This window comes from Mastacembelus armatus, chromosome 14, assembly GCF_900324485.2.
Source record: "Mastacembelus armatus chromosome 14, fMasArm1.2, whole genome shotgun sequence".
Taxonomy (NCBI): domain Eukaryota; kingdom Metazoa; phylum Chordata; class Actinopteri; order Synbranchiformes; family Mastacembelidae; genus Mastacembelus; species Mastacembelus armatus.
The window spans coordinates 5,912,479-5,934,261 of NC_046646.1; the positions used below are offsets into that span (position 1 = coordinate 5,912,479).

The 21,783-nt window shown below is 40.8% G+C and overlaps 2 protein-coding genes across 3 annotated transcripts in view; both read right to left on the minus strand.

Moving 5' to 3' along the window:
• Nucleotides 1-335: 335 nt before the first annotated feature.
• ints2 (integrator complex subunit 2) lies at nt 336-19,286 on the minus strand. The gene is made up of 25 exons (XM_026328982.1): nt 18,952-19,286; nt 17,999-18,308; nt 17,734-17,872; nt 17,036-17,138; nt 16,336-16,449; nt 15,068-15,198; nt 13,983-14,153; nt 12,968-13,188; nt 12,626-12,751; nt 12,362-12,433; nt 11,448-11,562; nt 10,900-10,968; nt 10,219-10,353; nt 9,923-10,099; nt 9,254-9,368; nt 8,512-8,616; nt 8,062-8,226; nt 6,948-7,149; nt 4,168-4,293; nt 3,705-3,906; nt 3,192-3,473; nt 2,688-2,795; nt 2,375-2,480; nt 1,893-2,069; nt 336-994 (listed from the first exon to the last, which is right to left on the minus strand). Exons 2-25 carry the CDS (start codon nt 18,289-18,291, stop codon nt 813-815), a joined length of 3,636 nt encoding a protein of 1,211 aa, XP_026184767.1. The 5' UTR covers nt 18,292-18,308; nt 18,952-19,286; the 3' UTR covers nt 336-812.
• Nucleotides 19,287-20,544: 1,258 nt separating this feature from the next.
• The window catches only part of med13a (mediator complex subunit 13a), a 66,313-nt gene continuing 65,074 nt past the window's right edge, over nt 20,545-21,783 (minus strand). For both annotated transcript variants that reach the window (XM_026328074.2, XM_026328073.2), the window contains exon 30: nt 20,545-21,694. In XM_026328074.2, the coding sequence (XP_026183859.1) occupies nt 21,562-21,694 (133 nt within the window). In that variant the 3' untranslated portion in view covers nt 20,545-21,561. The remainder of the gene's footprint in view (nt 21,695-21,783) is intronic.

The following is a 21,783-nucleotide window of genomic DNA, read 5'->3' on the forward strand; positions in this document are numbered from 1 at the left end:
AGATTAGTGAGTAGAAGTAAAGGTGGAGGTGTCTTCAGATTTAATTTCTCTTGTAGCAGTTTAATAAATATAGGTCCTGGTTTCCTCTCACCTGACACCTGAAGCTCGCTCCACTGCGCCTCCGGGACTGGACAGCTAAAATTCCTTAAGTCACTTTAGCCTCATCAGGCTAGTGTGTATGTTGCCATGTTCTCTAGTTTCTTATGTCCCATTGTGAGGTTTTTGGGTGCACTATATATAGTGGATATATATGTTTCAAGCCAGGATAGGATATACATTTCTGAGGGAATAGCTCACACACATATAATCCATCTGTCCCAAATATACCTCATCAATGAAAGGCCTGTTTGGTTTATTACAAACAAATACAATACAAAAGCTTTACATATTATTTCAATGCAACTTTTTCATTTTTTCAGTTGCTGAGAGAAAGGTCCCCACACTTACAGTAAACATGTGCCTACAAAGTGAAGAAAAAGAGCCAATTTTCAGCATTTTACTTTCTACAAAGTGAAAGAGCAGATAAACTTATATTTACTAAATACATTTGAAATCATCATTCATTTACAGGAAAAAAAAAATGAGCCTGAAGGTGTAGAATATGTTTCAGTACCTGACTTCTCAACCCAGATGGAAGTGATCAGAGTACAACCTGTCTCATCATGTGCACAGAATGAGAGCAACCCAATCTTGGTTCAAGATAAATGGAGCAGCTTTCCTAAGGGCTGTAAATGTCTTTTTGAGACAGTCCATAGAATTGTTGGTGTAACTTCAGTCCCTCTTCTCCCTCTACAATTAGAGTGTGTGTGGTCTTATAGTCCATGAAGGGTGGAGCTGATGATGTCCATAAAGGTGGCTTCTATACAGTAACAGAGCTGAACATCAGGATCAGCTCCACCCAGTTCTTCTGCTGTCCTCTGGGGTAAAGTCAGCTTTGAGGACTGTCCTCCTGGAACCAGAGCCTCCTGAGGCTTCTCTTTTAGATACTGTAGGCCTAAGACAAGAAAACAGCAAACTGCTTAGAGATTTTATTAGCATATTAGCAAAATTAGCATATCTTCTGAATTAATTAATTCTTTAGAATCACTCCTCATCACATTGTCTGTTATAGTCGTGTCTGACCTATACTACAGATTTGTTTACATGGTTCATTTATGTACATATCACTAGAAAGACTCCTCATCAGAAACAATGCTGTAGTTATGTTTTGCACTGAATAAATAAGTTAACAAGCAGTGCTGAGCATTTTTTAAAAAGCTACAAGTTCTTAAAGCTAATGCGGCTCCATGTCAATGTGTAACATCAACACTTAAGGCTGAGGGATTTTCTGTTCATTGGATGGGATCTGATACGCTCAGGATGGCATGGCCAGATGATATTAATTTGGACACTTTCTTGCCTTCAAAAATTAAAAACTAAGGAAAGATGATGTTCTATTCCTGAATCATTTAATGATAGCAGTGAATGAGGCTGTATTATCTGAATTCATAAGTATTCAGCTGTCTGAAATACTGATCCAACTTGGATAAGCTTTATTAAAATTTCATGCAGGCCCACTTTAGGGAACCTGTGATGCTGTATTATGTTGTAAAATTAAAATATCATATTAGGAATCAAAATATTAAATGTCATCGGCTGCAACAAACAGTGTTTTTCAATTGGGACATTCCCATTTGCATATTTTAGAACAGGATGCAATTTATTTCCGTACAGGTCAACCAAGATTACTTATTGATACAAATCAAAAGGCCAATGGTGGTCACTCACACAATCCAAATGAAGGGTTACAAATCCTGTTTACTAATGAAAACAGTAACCTAACGAAGTAAAAAGAAATTAAAAAATATAAGTCAACCGTGACATTTAACACCCAAGTGACTACCTATACTTACGGGCAATGAGAGGGTCTATATCCCTGGCTTTGGTGGCTACATCAGAGGCACAAACCTGGCCCACTTGCACCAACAGAGCTGCCACATCATCATAGAGTGGAGGGAAGGCCTGACAGAAAGCCACCAGGCATGGCAGGGTGGGCATGAAGAAGGAGAAGCGTTTGGCACGAGTCAGCACTAAAAAGAAAAACAAAGTTGAGATAACAGTGAAAACACTGAATACAGATGCTAATAGGCTCGTACATGCTGCACTAACAGCCAAAGGCCAGATGGTGGCAGCCAGACATAGGGAAAAACATATCCAGACATACTGTATCATACAATACTAATGATTTCTATAAGTTGCAGTATACTGAGAGTCTGCTTACAGCAAATTCAACGATGGGGATAAAGAAATACATAAAAAGAAGGAGACTGACTAAAGGAAGCTACAACCAAACGCATGAGTGTATGAGATATAACAACACCACCTGTCCACCAACCTGTGAGGAGAGTGCCCATCACACTAATAGCCAGCCTGGCCACACTTAGGGACTTGGGTAAGGCATACTGGGTACACAGGTATGACAGCAACTGGATTGCAAAGATCTGTGGGGACACAATTTCAAAATGGCTACACATTTTCCCCCCCAATTATTTATATAGCAATTATGCAAACACTCAGCAGAGTGCACCCTGTGGAGCTGTTTATAAAAAGAACAGTGTAAGAGAGGCTCTGGCACAAGCCCAGGGCAACTCTGGGATTTAAAGCTAGGAAAAACAGAGGAGAGGATAGGGGAGGTTGGAGGGCCTCACCTGCTTTTCCAGCTGGGGCTGGGCCAGCAGCTCTGGGATGAAGTCCAGACAGATATGGATGGAGGGAATGCCTGCCACAGTCAGAGGCAGCAGAGCTTGAGGGTAGCCCTGACAGGGAGAGAACAATAAAGAGGGAGAGAAGAGAAAATATAAACTTCCATAAAATAAGCAATAGTCACTGAAGTTAAATGAGTGTATATATGAACACACACAGCAGGTTTTCCTTGGCTCTGTGAATAAGGGTGGATTACAGTGACTGAGGAAGGACTGGTTTGATGAAGTCCACCATATGGTCTGCTACTTCTGGGAGTGCTGCAGTCCTTTAACGCTAATGTCACAGCAGAATGGGATGACTAACAGGGTCAATATAATTAGCACCTTCAGGAGAAACTTTCATATTTTTTAGCAATATGGCACACACACAAAAGGCGCTTGCATTACATCATTTTATAATGAAAAAGGAAAATCAAGTTATGCCTCACGGCCTTTATCCCATTGCATTACCTGAAAGTGAACCAACTTGGCAATGTTGGGATCAGCAATGAACATCTGATGTAGCAGACAGCAGATGAGACATTGCACCTCCCTCAAGTCACTGAGCAGACCTCCCTCTGGTTCAGCATTCTCCACGTCCCTGCTGGCTCGTGGCCCCATGCATCCCTGTTTCAATTTCCCTGGCATGGGGCCTCTGATATTCTTCAGCAGACTCTCTGTGTTCGCCCCTAGATGCTGCTCTGCTGAGGTTGGCAGACACACCTCCAGAAGAATCTGGACTGCTGCGCTGTCCTGAAGTTAAACAGAAACACATGATTACTAGGGATCCTTTCTACTCCTTTTTCAAATCATCACTCATAACTGGCATGGGAGCTCTGTGCCCAACTACCCAATGTTTGTATAGGTCAGGTCAATCAGTCTGTTGTCTTTGTTGATGCCCCATTGTGAAAGAGAGCAGTAAAAGAGATTGAGTATGTAAGAGAAACAAATGACTGTGAATGTGTCAGTCATTGGTTAAAATACCTGAGCAGCTAGAAGGGCGTTCTTCAGCTCCTCTCTGGTCACCTCAGGTGTATCTGGCTGTCCAGGTACTCCCATTGTTGAGACTGACTGGCTCTGCCGATCAAAGTCAGCAGTCTCCTTCAAGTGGCAATGTAGGTAGGCTTTGGAGGCCAGAAGGTAACCATTCAGCATGTGAAGGACAATGTCCATCAAGGGAGGACACCTGGGACCAGAATTTAAAAAAAAAAGAAGTCAGAGCTGTTTTTCTTGCGTATGAATCAAACATTTTTGTTCGCAGTTATCTGGTGCAATATGAGTATGAAACATAATATGAGTATGAAACGTATAGTCATGTGCACTTTTATAAAGTCCTTTAAAAGACTAAAAACTTTTACCAAATAGAAGTTAAAATTCACTGCCTGTGTCCACTGTCTGTCCTTTTGAAGTATCTCCAGCTTTTAGTATATGACAGTCCTGCATTTACCTGTATACCCTCTGATCACAGCGCAGGACAACGAGAGGATCCACCATCAGATCATTCTGAGTGTACTTCTGCTGCCTGAGCAGCTTAGCTGATGGTTGGAGGGCGTTTACTGTCATCACCCACAACCTGAAACACAAACACATTTATGACAGTTTTAACTTTTCGTGAAAACTGTTATGAAGGGGAGGAAATACAGTACCTGATTTGGATAACTAAATTCATGTTAACATGAAAAAAAAAAAAAATATATATATATATATATATATATATATATATATATATATATATATATATATATGGTTCTGTGCAAACAATTTATGGATTTCAGATGTTAATATTCTTACCCATCACAAATCACCATCATGGAGGAGTCATCACAGTAGTAATGTCAGTGTGTCGTGTGCCTAAACATACAGCCACAGTCTTATAGTTCTATCTATATAAAACTGAATTTTTTACATCTTCCTCAGTTTACTTCAACTGCCTGAATCTTTTGCATAATCCTGTTTTGAAATAAACAATGTTACACATTTCAGCAGGTAAATTTTAACTTTGATAATTCAATTACTCACAGATCAGGCTGTGGCAGCAGTTCACCCTCAAACTCACTTATCAGACCAACACTTAACTCTAAACAGCAACGTACTCTGGGAGCTCCAAGCTTTTCTACAGCTGGGGTCTGGAATCAATAAGTTGATCTGTGTGAAATCTGACACTGCTGCCCTCCTCCTGGTTTCGACAGGGCCTCTTTGCTATTACTCTACCATCCAATACTACAGGAGAGAGTGAGGATAAGAAAAGGGAGAGGGCAACAGATCCTTACATCTCCCCCATGGAGAGTGTCCCTCAGTTCCTTCCTGCTCTGAGTACTTCTTATTAGAGAACCCTTCCAGATCGATAGGATTTCTGCTGTGCTACTGTGGGCCCTGGGGCGAAATGAGGGTCACCCTCCTCTGTCCAAAGAGTTCACATAGGCTGACAGAGTCGCTTGGCTCAACACCTCTGATCTATTTGCACAATAATCACAGAGCAAGCAGCCTGGGGTTAAGGGGAAACAGTCTTGTTCCACATGTCTTCTTTTAATCTATTTACTAAGTCTCACAGCAACTTTATGGAGCGTTGGGAGAGGTGACACAGAGTCAAGTACTACCTTAGTAATACCTACAACCTTTCAATGAAACGACAATTATAGATTGAACCAGCAGTCAGGAAGGGACTAGTGCTTAATCTCGGATACATATATAAGGCTTGATTTTGGACCACATTAATCCAAGTGATACCATTAATTTAAGGACTACAAACAACCACTTTGTATTACTCTCATGTGGGAATCCAGACTATTCTCATTTAAGGTTATAACAGAAACATTTCCTATTATATGTCCACAACATGTACAGGCGCATCTCAATAAATTAGAATATCAACAAAAAGTTGATTTATTTCAGTAATTCAATTCAAAAAGTGAAACTCATATATAGATTCATTACACACAGACTGATATATTCCAAGAGTTTACAGCTGTAGAACTTACAGCTAAAGAAAACCCCAAATTCAGCATCTCAGAAAATGTGAATATTACTTAAGACTTACTGATTTTTAACACAGAAGTGTTGGACTACTGGAAAGTATGAACATGTACAGAACTCAATAGGTCAGGGCTCCTTTTGCATGAATTACTGCAGCAATGTGGCGAGGCATGGAGGCGATCAGTCTGTGGCACTGCTGAGATGTTATGGAAGCCCAGGCTGCTTTGATAATGGCCTTCAGCTCTTCTGTGTTGTTGGGTCTGGTGTCTCACATCTTCCTCTTCACAATGCCCTATAGATTCTCTATGCAGTTTAGGTCAGGCGAGTTTGCTGGACAATCAAGCACAGGGATACCATGGCCCTTAAACCAGGCATTAGTACTTTTGGCAATGTGGGCAAGTGCCAAGTCCTGCTGGAAAATGAAATCAGCATCTCCATAAAGCAGGTCAGCAGAGGAAAGTGAAGTGCTCTAAAACTTCCTGCTAGGCGGTTGCGCTGACCTTGGACCTGATAGAACACAGGGGACCAACACCAGCAGATGACATGGCTCCTCCAACCACCACTGACTATGGAAACTTTACATTGGACCTCAAACAACTTGGATTCTGTGCATCTCTTTCTCCAGACTCTGGGACCTTGATTTCCAAATGAAAGGCAAAATTTACTGTCATCTGAAAAGAGGACTTTGGACCACTGAGCAACAGTCCAGTCCTTTTTGTCTGTAGCCCAGGTAAGATGCCTCTGATGTCTCTGGTTCAAGAGTGGCTTGACACAAAAAATGCGACAGTCGTTGCCCATGTCCTGGACATGTCTGTGCATGGTGGCTCTTGAAGCAGTGACTCCAACTGCAGTCCAGACCTTGTGAATCTCCCCCAAATTGTTGAATGGGCTTTGTTTCACAACCCTCTCAAGGCTGCAGTTATCCCGGTTGCTTGAGCACCTTTGAGGGTGTCAATGATTGTCTTCTGGACAACTGTCAAGTCAGCAGTCTCCCCCATCATTGTGTGGCCTACTGAACCACACAGAGACTATTTAAAGGCGCAGGAAACCTTTGTAGGTGTTTTGAGTTAATTAGCTGATTAGAGTGTGAAACCATGAGTCAATATTGAACTTTTTCACAATATTCATATTTTCTGAGATACTGAATTTTGGGTTTTCATTAGCTGGAAGTTATAATTATTAAAATTAAAAGAAACAAACACTTGAAATATTGAGTTTCACGTTTTGAATTGTAATCATGTCTGGGGTGCATACCTGCGGGGCATCACAGTGTTGAGGCCCATCCAAAGCTTATTGAGGGTCTGCAATACGCGACGGGGCACAGCAGGCTCCAGCAGCAATGCCATGCTAGACGTGAGGGCTTCTGCATAAGGGATGAGGTCTCCAGGTGAAAGAAGTGTTAGGTGCTCCAGGATGCGCATCAGTCTGTGACTGCTGGATGGCAACTTCTGGAAAGCTGTTGTGGAAATGAACGATAAATTCATTTTCAAACACAAGAGCTGTGAAGCCTTTCTCTGTTCCCTCAACTGATTTTAACTAAATATACACACTGAAATCAACAGAAACCAAAAATTTCTGGAGCATCAGATAAACCCACAGTGCAAGATGAGCAGTATCTGGCAAAGAAATTAGTTCAGACTTAATGGTGGCGATACTTTGCAAACCTTATTCCTGATGTGGCATAAACTGAACTTGTATACCCCATAACTAAACTAACAGGAACATGAACTAACAAAGCATTTGTGCTTCCAGTGTGTGAAAGAAAGTCAATACTATAGAAGGAACTTCACCATGGTCCTGAAGAAAGGCGTGTTGCAGAGGGAGCCAAAAAGCATACTCTTAGTTGCAAAATATCAACAAAGCTTTGAATCTTTGCATAAACACATTAAACTTCAATATGTGAAGGTATATTTAAGGTACATTAAACTGCATAATGGTTGGTAAAACTGATTATCTGTGACAATTTTGTCAAGGATCTTTATCAAAGAAAAGCCAATTACAGCATAATCCTCTTAACCCTGGAGGATTAACTACTGAGATTAGATTCAGTTGGATAAAGGCTTTCACCTGTAAATGTATTATAACACACTGGTATTTCTTTCCTTTTCTTCCCAAGACTGACATGACATCCCACCTATATAACCCTGACTACAAGATTATTGTCACTGGTGCTGAGAACCTTTGGGATCCAATTTGTCTTGCTTTGATGTAAGGTTTTTCCTTTTAACGTAATCTATTTCACTATTTCTAGAAGTCGAGTAATTTTCACAGAAAAAAATGTACAGGAGCTCTAAATTCCAAACTACTAGCTGTAACCTTATGCCCTCATCCCATTCCTTTCATCCCTTATTCCCACCGAGCTGCTCACCCTGGTGGAGCTGGTTCTGAGTGTATCTGCAGGTGTTGCTCGGGAGCATCATCCTCCTCAGCAAGGGCAAGGTCCCAGTCACCTCCTCCTCACACACCCAGTCCTCCACTAAACAGAGATGAGGGTAGTTGGTGGCCAGCAGCCTCAGCAGGGCTGAGTGCAGACCTGGGAAGAGAGAAAGACAAACCAAAGTGGTGTTTATTTTTCCCAAGAATTTTGTGGAGTGCTCCTTTATTCCTCCAAACATAAAATACTTTTTCATTTCGAACAGTGCCCAAAAATAAAACAGCAATTACGTCTGAGTTAAAGAAACAGACGAAGTTTTTCTGCCCAAACTGAGGACTTCACAAGGTGATATGCAATACTTGTCACATAACTTGAGTACTCATATCATTTTATATTAGTAATGTGGACATAGAGATGTAACCAAAAATAAAGTCCATATCTTACCCCCTAGCTCTTGCTGCAGTCCTTGGGCCTGGGTAATCAAATACTTAATGGGGATCTGGTCCATTAAAGCTGCTGAGTAGGACTTTGGTTTCCTCTGCATCAGGGCTTTAAAGAGAGAAAGAAGTGTGAGTGAAAAAATATAACTAAAGTAAGTAAATAGGGAGAGAACATAAAGCAAGAGAAGGACAAGACAGAGCACGAGTGTTTTATTTGGCTACGTAAGGACAGCAGAGCCACTGTGCCGATGCGTTAGAGGAGCGGAGGTGATTTTTCATTGACGTGGGTTCATTACCACTGCTGATGGGCATCATTACTCCTTCCTTGAAGGCTGCGGGAGCACTTGGGTAAACACAGCAATTAAAGAGATGGGCATAAACTCTCACATAAATCTGGCCTAATGAAGGGCAAGAGGAGAGCTCATCACGAGAGAGAATAAACACTGACTTGGCTAACTGTTAATGCTCAATCTAACCTACAGCTGTCCTAGTTAGCTTAGCTCCCTCAGCCACTGGACTTGGCTCTTTGTCAGCCCTCCATTTATTCTCTATGAAGTGGCCAACATTCAGTGCCAAGAAAGAAAAGGATGAATGACTGTACATCTAGAGTACGATTATCTCCTACAACTTAACAGAGGACAAAACTGCTTTTCTCCTCCCTCTGGCTGACAAATTCTCTCCCTCTCACATACAAAGCCATCTTCAGCGGAGGAGATGACAACACACAGTTACTGTCTTGTACATACCTAGTTGTTTGGTGCTTGCCAATAGGTTCTCCTCATAAGACAGGATGTAGTAGAGGATAAGGAGCTGGGTGGTGATGGAGTAGCGCTGTCGTCCCCCTCGGCCAGCCTCCCCTTGCTAACGAACAGATAAAGAGAAAAGCCAAAGTAATAGCCACAGGCCAAGGAGAGATGGCACAGCAGGGCTGTGCATCACCAGTGAATGTGGGGACACTTTAAAAACATTTCAGCCATATGACAAATTTATGTAAGGAAAATTGCTTACAGCAACATTTTTACCTAAGGCGTGTTTTAAATCCAAAATTATATGTAACTCGTATTTGTTATTAACATAGTTTTAACTCATTGCTCACACTGGTTTTGTAATGGGGTTCCATAGTAATTCCTAACTTGTGAAACCAGATAGCAACAAATTAATTTTACCTGAAGATCAAAAGCAACTACCTGGATGGGAATGAAGAATATAAAATACAGGTTGTATTAAGGTATCATTCTGTGAAATGCCATTAAAAATAGAGAACTATTCTAGAGGAAAATAATGTCTTCAAGATGCAAAATGAAGTACACAACACAATATTAAACTACAAATAAAGTGTGATGTGCAGTGCCATTTCATTTAAGGCTGCCGTTTTAGGTTTTTAGCGTTCCTGTGAAGACCTAAGACACACTCACCATAGCAGAGCTCTGGAAGACACTGAGGATCTCCTGCTCAGTGATTGGCTGGTTGGTGGCCTCTGGGTTTGCCTTGGATGCCGGAGTGAGGATAGAGTTGATATAGGCATCGATTAGGGGAATTAGCTGGGTGTGGATGGGGGTAGTGGTTTCACAGAGCTGGCGATAGATCCAATCCTGGAAGATGCACACAAGCACAGAAACACATATCTTTAATAGAATCTTGCTGCCTTACACACAACTTAGTAGCAAGTGATCTATTTATTATTTTGAGCTGCACAGTGCCAATTTCATACCTTGATGGACACTTTGTGTTTGGTAAAGGCTCGACTCCGAAGCAGCTGGTAGATACAATGAATAGGGAGGAACCCTGTGATGTTGGCACTTAAGTTGTTGGTCACGGCAACCCTAACTGCATGGGCTGTAACCACCTATACACCAGAAATAATGGACATGTATCAATACAGCAACAATGGGAAATGAACAGCAGCTGCAGAATCTGTACAGATTCACGTCACATCGTAAAAAGAATACACACAACTTGGTTTAAATGTAATCTAATTTCTCTGGTCCCTTCACTAACCACCATTCCACCGACAGTAGAAAATCTAAGGTTTCTTACATAAGAATGCAGGTATATTGCAACTCTTCTCTTAATTCTTTTACGCTTTTGTCTAATATTACACTTACCATGAGAATCAGTGCTACACAGGTGTAATGGGTACTGCTGACAGTGTATCCAGACACATATTAACAGAAAACTGATGTGTACCAATTTTTACATTTTACTGTGAAGCTGATCAATGAAATACCTTCTGCTTATATAAAAGTTTTACACCATGTTACTAAACTGATCAGATCAGATTTGATTACAATAGAATGTCAGACATCTTTGTGGAACAGCTTGACAGTAACTGTAGGAAGGCGAGGTCGCTGCTGAGGCAAGACAACATACTAGAGGAGAGACTAGTATGTACCTGTTCTGTAAATATCTCCTGAGTGAAGATAGTCTTCATCTTGCTTAGGGAACTGGGCTTGATGGCAATCTGTGGAAAATTGAACATTTTGAAAAAAAAAGAAAAAGATAAATATCAACCATGGTAGGATTACACTAAGTGAAAACAACCTGCAGGCAATCATGCTGGTATTTGGTAATTTCCTCCTTTCATATTTCATGAGAAAGATTCTACATGGCAGGCACAACACTGAATTGGGAGAATGCCCTAGAGGTGGAAATAAACAGGCTCCTCTAGATGCAATTACATTACACATCTTAGTGGAAAATACATGGGGACAGGAAAACTACTTAGCACACAGGCAAGAAACAATAGTGCACTTAATAAGTTATAAAACAGCAAATTGGCCACAGGGTATAGAGTGTCTTGGTAGATACGTGTATGCTGCAAGTGCTTCATCAGTGAAATAGCTCTTAAATGTGCCACTGCTACAGTGGAGGAGTGGGGCCAGTAGCTGGCCAGCCAGACTCTAGTATTGATCACTGCCTCACTTCCATCTACCATCTTACCTTCATCCCCAAAGTAGAGCACACCAACTCAATAATAGAGCTAAGCTGGTTGCTATGGAAATACATGGCAACCAGTAATAGCATCTCTCCAAAAGAAGCAGATACGCCTGCAGCACTGTAAGAAGAAAGACACACATGTCAGACGAGGCAAGTAAAAAAAGATACTTAGATCTGTCATTAATCCTGTTGGTTGCAGGACAGAATTTTAATAAACTAATTATGCTAGTTCCATCAACACCCACACACATATACACCACACCTTCCACTACCAGCCTGTATCCCTTTAGTCTCCCTAAAGTCACTCTTAAGATGCGGATGATTTATTTTTTTATTGGCTAGTCATAAACACATGCACTCATATGCACTGCAGCAGTCATGTGTTGTTAAGCTAGGTCATATTAAATTAATACTTCATTTTAAAAGACAAACAAAAGCTCTGATGGGTTTATTGCTGGCTATTCCCATGAACGACAAACATTTACACAGGGACCAGTAAATGCCTCCAAAGAGTCAACACAGCATCACAGCAAGCACACTTTCAGTTGTGAACACAGACATAGGATTTGCTACATCTAACTAAATGAGGACTCGCAGCTTCTAAACTGAGCTAATGAATCCCTTATGCATTCCCTGTTCCATTGGCCCCTGTTTTTTTTAAGCTAATTATTGTTTCTACCTGTCTAATAAACTCAGACAAGCTCTTCTTAAGGGAAAGATCAGTGAGCAAAAACCATACCAGTCTATGGTGAATGCAACAATGGAGGTAACAGCGTTCTCTATAAACCATTTACACTGTTTAAAAAATGCTGTCAGCCTGTGACAGATATAAAAATCTAGTCACTATTCACCACGTTTTCTCCATACACTGCCATTCAGCAATACCTCATTATCATAAATATAGAGATCCTCCTTACCTTTCAAAGTATTCCTCCTCTTTGATCATCCAGCTGAGCCACATGACCATCAGTTGCTCCTGCTCAGGAGTGCTGGACACAGACACAAACACAGAGGATAATGTTTATGATTCATGCAAAACAAAAAGAGTTTGCAGTGCCAAAAGACACAGGTTTTGACAGACAAACTGCACCACACTGGTTGAAAACAACTTCTTTCTGTTTGCTGAATGAAAAGAAAAAACACTTGTAAGAGTAGAGGTCAACAAGACAGGCTTGACTTACCTGACCAAGGTAGGGAAGGCCAGCAGCTTACAGAAGGATAGGGACACGAAGCGAACACCGGCAGGAGTGGCTGGAGGTCGGCTGGTCATCAGCTGCAGCAGCTGCTCTGCCTCTTCATCAGTAGGTCTGAACAGAGGCCACAATGAAGACATTATCTTTAAGACAAACTCTTTATGGTAAATCCATGGCATTTTTAACATTCAAACAGAGTTACTGGACCTAATAAAGCATTTTTGAGCTATGAAGCAACAGATAAAACACTTGCTACTATAAACAACATAAACCATGTTGAAATCACAGTTATATCTGCTGGCAGGACACACTGCACTGTCTTTGACCTACCGGAGGCCTGCAATGCCCATGAGGGCACAGTACAGTCGGAGCAGAGCGCTGGCCTTCACCACATGTTCCTCCCTGAGGCCGGAGTACCCTGAGCTGCCGCCCTCTTCCATGTCACCGTCATTGGACACACGGGTGCTGCGAGAGCGTGGCAGGATGGAGACCAGTTCCAGCAATAGTTGTCTGCGCATCTGCCACAACACTGAGCTGCTTTCTCTTTTCCTCTGGCAGAACAAAGAGACAGAAGGACAGACAAGTGGATTTTTGATTAATGAATGACTTCAACAACACCGCCCATCAATTAACTAAGATGCTTAAGTGAGTATGGGTTTCATATGAGTGAAACCTAAATGGGGACAGAATATTTCAATAAACTACCCCACTTGTGCAGAAAGGGTTGTCCACAACATTGAGAAGAAATGAAACACTCCTAAAAAAGAGAAACATAAACACACTGCTATTTTCAATGAAAGCCTAACTAATCCTTCTTAAACTGCTAGAAATGCAGATAAAGATACTTAGAGTGCCTGTGTATTTTTTACAATGTTCAAGAGCTGACGACTGAATACAGGTAAAGTAGAATGGGGGTCACAGTCAAGTCAGACTGGTGTGTGTTGGAATATGCCCATAGTTTTTACACTCAGAATAATTACAAACATGCACATTACAACCCAACCTTAATCCAAGGGACAAGGTGATGCTACTACTTCTACTACTACAAATAATATCTGATAAAAGTACAATTACAACTAATGTACAGATGACATAGTTTACCTCCTTAGCTAAGTACAACGATTTAACATGGATATCTTGTAAGATACTATATAAATACACCACAATGTTGTGTCACTTCACACAGAGTACTTCTGCCTCAGTGTCCCCTACTTGTAAAGATACTGAAGTGGAATTTCTTCCTTATGAAAAACTTCCAAACTACTACTTTGTGCATTTGCACACTTAAAAAAAAAAAAAAAAAAAGAAAAAGAAACGCAATACAGAATAAAACCTGGCTCCTCACCTGCTGTCCATTACGAATGAACATACTGAACCAGGTACGGACTTTGCTGTTGGTCCCCAGCAGCAGGCCACTGACATAAGAGACAAGGGGACTGACTGCATCATCTGCTGAATCTGGTTTATAGTCCAGAGTCAGAGCCACACCCAGCCCAGGCAGGTGGCACTCCTCCACCTGAGGATACACACATATTGTTCAGTAATTTCGAACACCTCTTCAAAATATGATTCCTGCTGTTACAACTCTATACATAGCTGTTCATCCACCTTTCACTTGTCTCTCCTTGTATATGTATTTTTATTGAAAAACCACAAGGCTGGTTTAAAGTAGCAACTGATCCATATAGCAACAACTACAAAGATTTATGGCAGATCAGTCTCTAAAGCACCCGAATTTGAGTACAAAACAACAGTATCACAGATGACAAAGGACAGAAGATCCTTTGACAGATGCATGCTTCACCAAGGCAATGAGTTTCTGCTACTTCCTGTGGTCCCATTAGATTGCTGACCTTGCACTGTAACCTTCTTGGGAGACAAGTGGGGAAGGGACACTACAACAATATAAATTTTCTTTATGAAGCAAGTGCTTGTGTGAAATAAACCAAAGAATAAAACGTGCTTAGCAAAACCTCACTTCTCACTAATTAGGAATTTGCATAATGATGTTTAAATGTCAAAACATGTTCAGAAATAACAGAGCAGAATTTATGTCTGGGAAAGGTACTGTTAATTATATTATATCAAATATATTTTGATTCTAACATTAATATGATCAGGTGTTTGATGTGAATGTGTGTAGAATGTGACAATTCACTTTAGGGACATATAAAGGACAAGGCAGGGCTACAATCCTGCATTAAGTTTCCTAGTTAAGTACCATGTCAAAATTGACACATTAATAATAAAATAATTGCTGAGATGACCAGCAACTATTTTCTGGCCATTTTCTTACGCACCCATCTTTCTGCACACATATCACAAACATGAGATCATAAAAGCATATCAAAAAACTAAAAAGATGCCAGAAATTGCAGCAACAAGTATTAATTTTCATTTTTTGTGTGATTGTATTCTTAGGGAACTGACCACCATGGCTCTGATGTTGAGGGCCTGTGAGGGGTTCATTTGACAAAGCTGCCTTAGGGCTTCAGTCCTGCGTCGACCACCCACACTCTCCTCATCCTGACGTTCTCCATTCTTGATCAAACCTCTGCAAACTGCAAAGGTAGACATGCATTTTTCAGTAATATGAGCAGCACGTAACAATCAACCAAAAACTAATTCAGATTACTGCATTCCATGGAATTTTACCTTTGAGTCCAGTGAATGCAGTCTATTAGCAACTCTCATTCACTTTAATTTACATGCAAAGTAAGACCAACATATGCAGTTAAAACATTTTAAATTGCATGTAATGTTTGTTTTATGATGTAATCCATCCTGAAAGATTTTCTGACCTACTATTCATTTCTGACAAACTGAAAGCCAGCGTATACTTGGCCAAGTCATGTTGCACCATAACCATCCTAAACCACAGACTCATTTGGCAGTAAATAAGATTTAATAGCCATCAGAGGACAGCATTTCCAAAGCCTCATCTCATTTTCCCTATGCCTTTCCACAGCTGACAGTTTAAAAGGCAAACTGCTTATGCCTGGCTGGGACTATGACATGCACTGAAATCGTATTAGTTTCCATTGCTGCCACTTCTGGATTGTTTCATATGCCACAAACAAGCCAGTGGAGTTTGGTCTGGTTACCCACTTGTGATCAGTATAATAGGTCTTGATGCTTCTAGACAGAGCATCAGCTCCCACTTCACCCTTCACCCAATTCAATTCACTTTCAATTCAATGAAACAAGGCCCTTTCCAGTAACAAAGCCAAAAGGATTCCTTGATGTTGAGTGCTATGTAATACACACAAATTAGCTATTGACTTAGTTCTGACCCTCTGGTTGATAAGGACACACTGGAGACAGCAGGCACTTTCTTATAATGAATCTCTGACAGCATACAAGGCGCTCTCTGTGAGCCAGAGCAGGACAATAACACTGATCATCAACCAAAGACAAATACATACAGTCTTGGGTCAGTTGCATGGCCAGAATTATAAGGCGAAAAGAACAACTCAGAACAAAAACAATGCAATGCTACTGTAAGTCAAGAAAAATCTGCCTATAATGACAATGAACGTATCACAGGATATTCCCAAGATAATTTTAGGTAAAGGCCTATTCCTGCCACAGCAGGCACACTCACACACCACATGAAGCTAGTACTGGAAATTAACGAGACACTCCATCACATTTTTTCATCTGATATTATGTGCAGTGTTGTGACACAGATGAATTACCTTCACTGAAGCTGTCAGGGACATTGGCAACCAGCAGGCACAGAAACCAATCACCATTGCGAACGTGAAGCAATGCTTCTGCCACATCCACAATGGGCAACAAGGAAGGGAGCTCTGAAGAGGGGAAAAAAAAAAAAACAACACGCTTCAGAATGCTAAATATTAGGTGTTTTTAAAATATAAGCTAGCATTTGTTTGGGTTTGTTTTCACCTCACCATCTGCACAGCAAATCTCCATGATGCATGTTCTCAGACTGCTTACTATTAGCAGGACTCCCTGTTAATTGTTCAGTGTTTGATATAACATACTGCTGATGACCATGCAAAGGTGGCTCTTATCTTGAAAACAGTCAGTCACATGATATGACAAATTTTTGAATGAACCCCAAGAAAGAAAAACTGAATCAGTGAATCAAAATTGTAATCAGAGAAAAACATTTATAAACATTCTTTGAAACAGCTCCAAGTATATATGTTTTTTACTGAAGTAAAAAACATATATACTGATGGTACATAACTGAGCCTCTTGGGGTCATTAGAGTGGGATCATGTCACAAACTTTCATATATGAGCTAATCCTGCACATGCACCTGCAGCAATGCATTCCAGCTCTTATAATTCTCACATTTGCTATTAGCCCACTTGTGTACAAAAGATGCTTCAACATGAGTAAAACTTTTAGACGACAAAAGTCAGGTACCTGCTTGTAAAATGCAGAGAACATCTGCAACCTCTTCCAAGTAAACAGGACTCTCAAAGAGTTCAGAAGATTTTAGGAAAAACTCTCCATTAGAGTCTGCCACCTGAGGAACAATGGGAACCAGAAACAGTGTAAGGATCAATCATCCAAGTCATCACATTAAGTTAAGATGAAAGTGGCAGGTGCAATACTGAGAAACATGTAATGTGTCAGTCAATATGAGATTGGCTGCCAGAAATTTGGGAGTAATTTCTGAAAAACAACTTAAATTTTCATAACAGAAAGCTGTGTGACTTTCCTCCGACAGCCATGTCCAATAAATAAGATATTTTTGATAATAAAAAGTAATATGCATTAGGCCACTCATGCTTTAATTTCTTTATATTTAGAATACGCTGTATTTCTATATTGAAGCATCCATCAGATGTTTCTTTTATACCACTACATAATACAGAAGGAACCAGCTCACCAAAATTCCTGCAGTGTCTAAAGCAACCTATCATCAGTACTAGTTATCCATGTATTTGAGGTTGGCACTATTTTCAGAATCAGGAGTTAACAACCTCTCATGAACTCCATAAGACGTATAATCTTTTTTCTTGTCATCTTATTTTTCACTGCCAACCAATTAAGCTAAACGCATTAATGTTATCTGTGTCTTGTGAGATACACATTTATGTCTGGACCTCTGACTGTACCTTATTCATGACAGCTAACAATTCACTGAGAGTCAGACGGAGTCTCCGGAGGGGATCACTGTGTTCAAACTCCAGGGTCAGGCCGTGCTGCAGCTGTGAAACCAGGATGCTTTCTCCGTTAGAGCCACCTGCTTTGTGCCTGGCAGAAAACACAGCACAGTGGATCTATGACTCCCAGCAGGATTTTGAGCGATCAGTTCAAAATTTTTTTTCAAGAAATCAATGTACGTATGACTGATGAACTTCATATAAGAGTCTGCTATACCTAAGCTGCTGCTCCTTTCGTGCATCCTGCTCCAAGGCATGGAAGTCAACAGACAAGAGCGCTACAATGGAGTTGACAGCTTCCACTCCAGAGAGCAGGCGGAGGATAAGCTTCTTGTCCTGTGCCCAGGACTGGCTCTGATCAGCTGGAGCACATAAAGCCATCCTCACTAGGCAGGGTAGCAGCAGCCTGAGCTCTGGGTCACTCAGGGCAGCCAGGCGCACCACATCCACCTTCTGCATGGCTTCAAAGGCATAGGAGCTGACAAACTGCAGCCCGGTACTGTCTGCCATCTCTCTACAAGCAAACTCTGTGAGAACAGACAAAACAGACAAGTCAAAACAGCGGAACAGGATGCGATCGGAAGGAAATGAAGTGGACAATCTTCTGGTCTAGGGATCGTGTGGGGTATTAGCTTCTGTAATGTTTACTCCTACAGCAGCTCTACACAGCTAACATACAATGCCCGGCAAGCAGAGACCAGATGATAGCAGCTTGTCCTAGGCAGACAGTGGCAGTGCCTCTCCACTGACTACCGCCATCGAGTTACGCGTCTGTAAATGTCCAGGTGTCTCCTTCATTATAGCTATGAAAGAATGTCACGGTTGTTTTCATGATAACGTGATAATGATAACGTGGCTTGCAAACACTGGTTAAATACCATAAACTTTAAAGACTGGGAATTTGCGCGCATGATTCAAATACAGAGCTCAGAAGAATTCACTGAAGTTAAAGGTCTGCCTAAAGCAAAAGCAATAACATAAAGCTTATGAATGCTAGTTACTAGCGCTAGCATTAGCTTAGCTACCACTCATTCGCTTCCCTATTGTTTTGGAGCGTTACAGCTAAGGCTAGGCTAGGCTAGGCTAGGCTAGGCTAACATATCAGTTGGTTTGTCCCTGTCGTGCAAACATTGGGCAGCTAATGTAACAATTTAACAAAAACCATCTTACCTCACGATGTTTTTATTAAAAGTAAGATCACCATCAAGAGGCCTTGGACTCGGATGTGTAACGGCGAAGCTCTTAACTGTTACCGGGGAGTCCTAAGCCAATGACCAGGGAAGAAGCTTGACTTAGCTTCTGCCGCTAACGTCAAGTTGATGGAGACAGCGTTGTCTGTTTCACGCCCCGTCTGCTCTATTTCCGCACTCCCACTTAGATCTTATGTTTGTCTGACAAATAGTTAGCTATGCCAGTGAGAAAGTGAGCGGACCGGTCTGCTCATCACTGTGTGGCACCACCGACAGAACCGTACTGCGGTCCTGCCTTGGCTGCTGGCAGCGGTGTGACACATGCGCCGGACGTAATGTCATTTCACTGTCACCAGCAAAACCAAAATAATGATACCGCAAATCTTATGTGGGGAAATAGCTACACATGAAAGACTACCCGATAATAATAAAAGACCACCATTTTTATTTAACGATCATGTATGAACCAGTGATGGTAATGATAATGAATGGAAAACAAATAATATAATTGACCCCCAGCTGGGTGACACAGACCTCTTATTTATATCCAATTTGGATGCAGAATTTGCCATCTTAAGTTTTGTAATCTAAAAACAGCATATCTAAATTACATCATATTCAGATTTAAATTGGATTTGCTAACATGGCGTTACTGACTGAGAGGCCATAATCAAATGTCCCAGGTTTCTTAAATTTTGTAGACTTACCTCTAACGTTGTGGGTTTTTACCTGCCCAGTCATGGACATGTTAGTTTAAGTTCCACTAAAAGGGCACATTAACAGCAGCGGCTGAGGGATGAAGGGAAGCACAGCAGAGCCTCTGTGTATTCAAAGGTTGCTGACAGCAAAGAGACATGCTGAAAATTTTCAAAAGAGGAACTGCCAGCTGCTACTACACAACCCTGGGGCAATTCAGCAATTTACAAGATAGATTATTTTTGCAGGGTTATTTAAAAGCCTACAGTAGAAGCAGATGATCACTAAACACAACCATGATTTCCCAAAAAGAAAACATGGCACTAGACTGAAAATTAATTTTCAGTGTTTATTAAATAGTGAATGTATTTATCCTACATTCAAAAAAGAAGACCACATACATTTTGATGGTTATAAAGCCAACAAATGTTGGTAAATATTCAAGGTATGCAGTTTCCCTTGAAACAGGAGAAATCCAGAGTAGATCTTCCCTCTCTGCACAAACACTGGATATCCAATGGGCAGCCATCTGTAGCTGGTTAAAGTTCATTTGCAGCACACATTTACTTTCACACTGAAGTAAAATTGGATGAAAATGTGACCATAATCAATCACAAGTGGTGCCAGAAGAGCCAGACCTCAGCCAACCAGTATAGGGAGAGGTAAGGAAAATTAAAGGGATGTGCTAAAAAGGACACTGCATAGCAGCCCTTTAGACGACTGTTTTCACATTATAGCTCATTTTCTCACTGCTCCCCTAAAAAAAATAAAATCAAATAAAAATAAAAATCAAACCTGAGGTCAGAAACATCCAAGAGATGCCAATAGTTCTCCTTCCACTCCACTCCCCAAAGCAATGAACACAAGCACAGGAAAATAAGTTGACGCACTTTATTCCTAAAACAGAAGCCACACCACCAACTCCTGGCATGGCATTCATATATAATTATTTATATATATTGCCGTTTGGTTTTTGTGTCTAAATGTGTGGTATAAAATACTATATACAACAATGTACCTCTTTATTTGAACACAGTGAAGTTCATTGCTGTACAAGTCCTCTGTAGCTACAGCTTTGCTGTAAGTCCTTCATGCTGAAAGGCATGGAACATAATTCTCCACTCTAATTCTTCTGTACATTGTGACAATACAAATATTCTGTCTCCATTACAAAAAATAATACTCTAAAAGCAACCTACTGGGACTTTATTTAATTTTTCTGTGATTTTTCCTGGTTGTTTTTTTAATTAAGACGATTACATATATCTTAGACCAATTGCTTTAAAGCAGGAAGGTGATATAAACCTTCTCCATTTTAATATATAAAAGAGGTTAAGAAATAAGACAAATTATACATTTAAAAACTTACAATAAATAAGATAGATGCAGGCATTTAATTTGGATACCTTTTCATCCAAAGAAATAAAAAGGAATTTCAGGTCTTAAAACCAAAGATCCATTAAGTTTCTTTCCTTGATGAAATATGTCCCTTTTCTTCCACTAAGTTTACAGATAGACTTCTCTCTCCAATAAAGACTGGCCAGTGACTGTGCTGCCACACTACATACCGTAACAACCAATCTGTCATTTTCTCACGTTAATTACTTGCAACGCAACTTCTGGTTTCCCCCTCATTTTTATTCCCTTGTTTCTATGTGCATGTCTTTAAATAACAGGGACAGGACTGTCTCAACCAGTAGCAGCCATCAGGGACAGGACTGTCTCAGATTTAAACAGCCGTCTAATCATATCTTGGTGCAGGTCCAGCACCATACTCTAGTCTGGGTCTGGTCCTTGCAGTGTTCTTCAGTCTTGATAATACCCCATTTGGAAGAGTTGTTTTCCTTTTCTCTGAAATGTTTTCCCCTGCGTCCCACCTGTAACAAGCTGCTGGCTACAACATGTTCATGATGAAGTTGTACATTTGGTTGAGCACCACGAAGTGAATGGGTAGACATGATCTTCGGTCCTGTGTGGCCGGGTCACACGTCAGCCAGGAGAGGGCGTTGTACTGTTCCAGCACAAATCTATCCAGGCATTCAAAACAACAGGTGTTTTTTTTGTTCTTGTTTTTTTGGGGGGTTACTTAAACATTATTTTATTCAAATGTGTACTG

Coding starts and splice junctions, on each gene's coding strand:
- ints2 (XM_026328982.1), bottom strand. CDS start 18,291: ATGGCAGACAGTACCGGGCTGCAGTTTGTCAGCTCCTATGCCTTTGAA. Junction 15,199..16,335: donor CCCTGACAGCTTCAGTGAAG/GTAATTCATCTG, acceptor CTACCTTTGCAG/TTTGCAGAGGTTTGATCAAG. Junction 9,369..9,922: donor TCTTCCAGAGCTCTGCTATG/GTGAGTGTGTCT, acceptor TCTGTTCGTTAG/CAAGGGGAGGCTGGCCGAGG.